Here is a 3,958-nt window from a genome sequence, read left to right as displayed (position 1 = left end):
GCTCACTGGTTGCAGCTGTGAGAGGCCACATCACAGCCTAGGAGCTGGGTTTGTATGCTCTTCAGAGCAGGAGGGAAAACACCTGATCATGTGAGAATACCAAATGTTTACTCAGTGGGATGTATCTGAGCAACTCAAACACTCTGTGTGTTGGTAACCTGCCCAGCAGAGCACAAAGCTGACAGAAAACCTTGATCCATCAAAAACATCAGAGGTTGCCTGTGGAGCATGCAAGTATTTGTGACTGACAGTCTCTGTCCAACCAGCCACTGTTCTGGTGGGATATGGATGCAGTCACCTTTCCCAGATGTGCCTGTCCACGTCCTGACCCACTCTGGAGGTACCTCACAGAGCATGATCCAAAATATGAAGGGAAGAAGAAGCTCAAGATCTCTGGCAGGGAGCTGCTGTCAGTTCCCACACAGGTCTTTGGCTTGGAGCAGCTGCAGGTGCTGGAGATGAGCCCAGAACGAGAGAGCTGCCTGAGGTACAGGATGGAGCTGCTGCCCCAGGAGATCGGCCGTCTGAGGAACCTCACCTGCCTCTATGTGGACTCCAACAACTTGAAGAAAATCCCTGCTGAAATTGGCACTTTGAGCTGCTTGGAGAGGCTCACTCTGAGCAACAACAGCCTGAGCTCGCTGCCCGCAGAGATGGGGGCACTCCAAAGGTTGCAGAGCCTCCACCTTGCCAACAACAGCCTCACTGAGTTGCCTGAACCCCTCTGCCAGTTGAGGAGCCTCACCTTTCTGGATGTGAGTGACAACAAAATAGATACCATCCCCTCCAGCATTCGGCATCTGGAGAAACTGGAAACGTTGCTATTGCTCTTCAACTCACTGGAGAGCCTTCCTGAGAATTTCTGCCTTCTGAGGAATCTGCACACACTTTGGTTGGGAAACAACCACCTACGGTCCCTTCCAGCAGCCTTTGGGGAGCTGGTGAACCTGGACTGGGGCTACAACTACTGCTCGTGCAATTTTGAGGGGAATCCACTGGAGAGTCCTCCCCCTGAAGTCTGCAGCAGAGGCCCTGAAGGGATCAGAGACTATTTCTCATCACTTCATAGGATTTGGAAAGACTAAACCACTGGTGTCAGTCCTCTTGAAGTGTCTGTGATGGATTTATCCTGTGCAAATCATCTGCACAAGCAAAATGTGTTTCAGACAGCAAGGTCAGCTGAAATCACTCTATGGAGCTCAAAAGCTTCCTCCCTGCTGTGAGGTGATTTCTCTGGAAGTCTTTTTATTTTCCTTAAACAAGTATTGAACAGTGGTATACACCTTTTAAAAACTCATCCAGGGACAACTGTAATTTTTTTTTTGTATTTATAGTTGCATAGGATTATCTCAAGAAATGTTGCAGACAATCATGCAGTCTGAGAAAATAAGCAAGTCTGAAAGGATAAAGTCAGGTAAACAAGTGGTATGTAAATAGCAATAATCTGTACTCTTTGCACACTGGGTTGAGGCTCGAGTCTGGACTGGAAGTAAGTGCAAGCTGAGATTCTGGAAGCTTTTAAGGTCATACTAACCTGTGAATTTGGCTTTGTTCAGGTAGCACAAAATCTCATCATTTTCCACACAGGTTGAACCAGCTCAGGCTTCCATCTAGCTCTGGAAAAAAACCCCACAACCTGTATCCATGTCCCACAAGCTATTGTGCAAACAATGTCTCCATTCCTCTGGCAGGACATAGTGTATTCCTCCTGAAGAGCAGCATCAGCCTCTGCAGAGTACAGGCAGGGCTCTCACACTATCTGGAGGCAGCATGGACACGGGTTTGATGTGCCAGCCCATCCTGAGCAGACCTCAGAGATGCCGCTTGGTGCTGCACAGGGGTAGCTCAGATTTAGAGCAGGCAGCGCTAGCAGAAAAAGTTTCCACTTTCACTGAGTCTGGGAAAGTGTTCAGAGCTATTAAAGAATGAGTATGCAAACTTCCTGCAAGGGAACATTCTAAAAATCCCTGTCATAATCATAAAAGGCTTCATCAGTGTTACATTATGGAAATTTGCTGAGACTCCTTTCTGCTTCATTTTGCTCTCTCTTCCCCCTATCATCAACGTTTTCCTCCCACCTCTCTTTAACTTTGCTCTTCGTGGGTGTTTTCTCTGTGGCTACTCCCTCTGACATTTATGTTTCATTATTTTCTTATCATCAAAAGCCTCTCATTCCCTTATAAATGCTTTTCTTTGCCCTCTGTCTCCTTTGTTTCCTAGGTCACCTTTGGCCAACACACAGAAAGATGCAGTTTTGTGTCTTTCCTGGAAGGAAGGGCTGAGTCAGGTCTGGTGGGAGCTGAGCATGTTCTTACAGCATTCAGAGAAAAAGGGAGAAAGGCAGAGAGATTGATACACAGGCCATTAATTCTCTTGTTCAGTCTCCTGTTATTTTCTTCCCCTTATAGCAAAGATCAGCACAAGGAGATCTGAATCAATGCTGAAAATTTTTCTGGGTGACAGAAGCACAACTCCAGATATGCTTAATACAAACTGATTTTTACATTGCTCTGCCCCTGACCTCTGTGAATTTTTCAAACCAGCTGTGACTTTTTGGTGTCATGGTAACCATATTCATTTTATCAGTGGGCTATCACACACAGATAAATGAGTGCATGGCAGTCACAGGCACACAATTACATCACACCAGGTCATTCAATTTTCCTGCAGCTGATTATTTCTAAGACGTGACATGGGAAAGAAAGGAGTAAAGGGACTGCAGTGCCTTGCTCAGTTGCCTCTTTCTGTGGCAGTATGGAGAACTGGAGATGAAAGAGCAGGAGAATGAACTTCAAGGCTTTTGTCATTCAGGGTTTTTTTCAGAGCAGATTTGGGACAGTGTGTGAAGTAGCTCCTGAAGCTGATGCCAACTCAGGCAGAGGCTGTATCAAGGTGGCAACATTGAAGATGCTGAATGACTGTGGATGCTGAATGACTGTGGTCTCACTCCTGTTCCTGTCATTGATGCATTCTCCAGACTCATACTGTTCTTATTTCCTCACTATTTCTGCTATTTCCCCATTTCTGTCACCCCATTTAATATGTGCAGGCATTGGGCCTTCCTAAAGCTTGCCTGGTTCCGGACATGAGGTTAAAGGCAGTATGAGCAGTGGGGCCCAAGTAAAGACCAGGTTATCCCCCTGGTTTTGGACATGTGTGAGAATTAAATTCTAGTAAATGTGTTCTTTTTAGAGGATTGAGTTTAACACACAAATTCCTTCCAGAGTATCATTATACACAGGTGCTGAAGGGATAAATTTCTCATGTCCCACATCAAGCCCTTCAGATTCCATGTTGCTGTTTTTCTTCTACATTGCACAGGGTTTGGGCTTGAGGTTCCATTTCCAATTTTGACTACTTCCCTTCTGCATCTTGGTTGGTGATTTCTGAAAAGCAAGCTGACTTCAGCTTCTTGGGGACTGCACAGCAATTCAAAGCTTTCACTTTTGGTTTTAGCCAATGAGTATTCACACATTTTGCTTAACTAATCCTCTCTCCAAAACCCACAAACATAATTTGTGAAGCCTGATTGTGTCTGTTAATAATACACCTGTCATAGGTGGGAGTGAATTGAGCTAAAAGGTGAGGTAAAAAAAAATCTTTAAAAAACAGTGGCAATATTGCCATTATAATTCTCTAGTCTGTTGGGAACAAGAGAAATTCTGTGAAACTAATGCAAATGAGGGCACTTTGACCATGCCATCAAATTGCTTGAGCAGACTGAATATGTTTTTGAGATGTATCCTGACACCTTGCTGTCTGTTGCCCCTTCCTTTCCGTTTGTCCTGATTGCTTCCAAAATCCCACTTCCCAAAGTGGAAAATCCAATAGTTCATATTCTTTGCAGTATTCTGGCATCTGTGTTAATGAAATAGTTATGCAGAGCAATAAGTAGATCCCGGTGTTGTCATTAAGATGGCATTAAAATCTAATCTCACACTGCTTATCCTGTATTTGT

General features: G+C 44.7%; 1 protein-coding gene across 1 annotated transcript; it reads left to right on the top strand.

Annotated features, from left to right (window-relative positions):
* The first annotated feature begins 284 nt into the window (after window positions 1-284).
* Window positions 285-1,085, top strand: LOC131560285 (leucine-rich repeat-containing protein 7-like). Its single transcript, XM_058808991.1, has one exon. It carries the CDS (start codon window positions 285-287, stop codon window positions 1,083-1,085), a length of 801 nt encoding a protein of 266 aa, XP_058664974.1.
* Window positions 1,086-3,958: the final 2,873 nt, after the last annotated feature.

Source organism: Ammospiza caudacuta, chromosome 1 (assembly GCF_027887145.1).
Source record: "Ammospiza caudacuta isolate bAmmCau1 chromosome 1, bAmmCau1.pri, whole genome shotgun sequence".
NCBI lineage: Eukaryota > Metazoa > Chordata > Aves > Passeriformes > Passerellidae > Ammospiza > Ammospiza caudacuta.
Note: the sequence above shows the minus strand (reverse complement) of the source record. Positions and strands in the feature narration are given on the sequence as shown.

Bases quoted from the DNA above. Each gene is read 5' to 3' on its own strand.
- LOC131560285 (XM_058808991.1), top strand. From the start codon at position 285: ATGGATGCAGTCACCTTTCCCAGATGTGCCTGTCCACGTCCTGACCCA.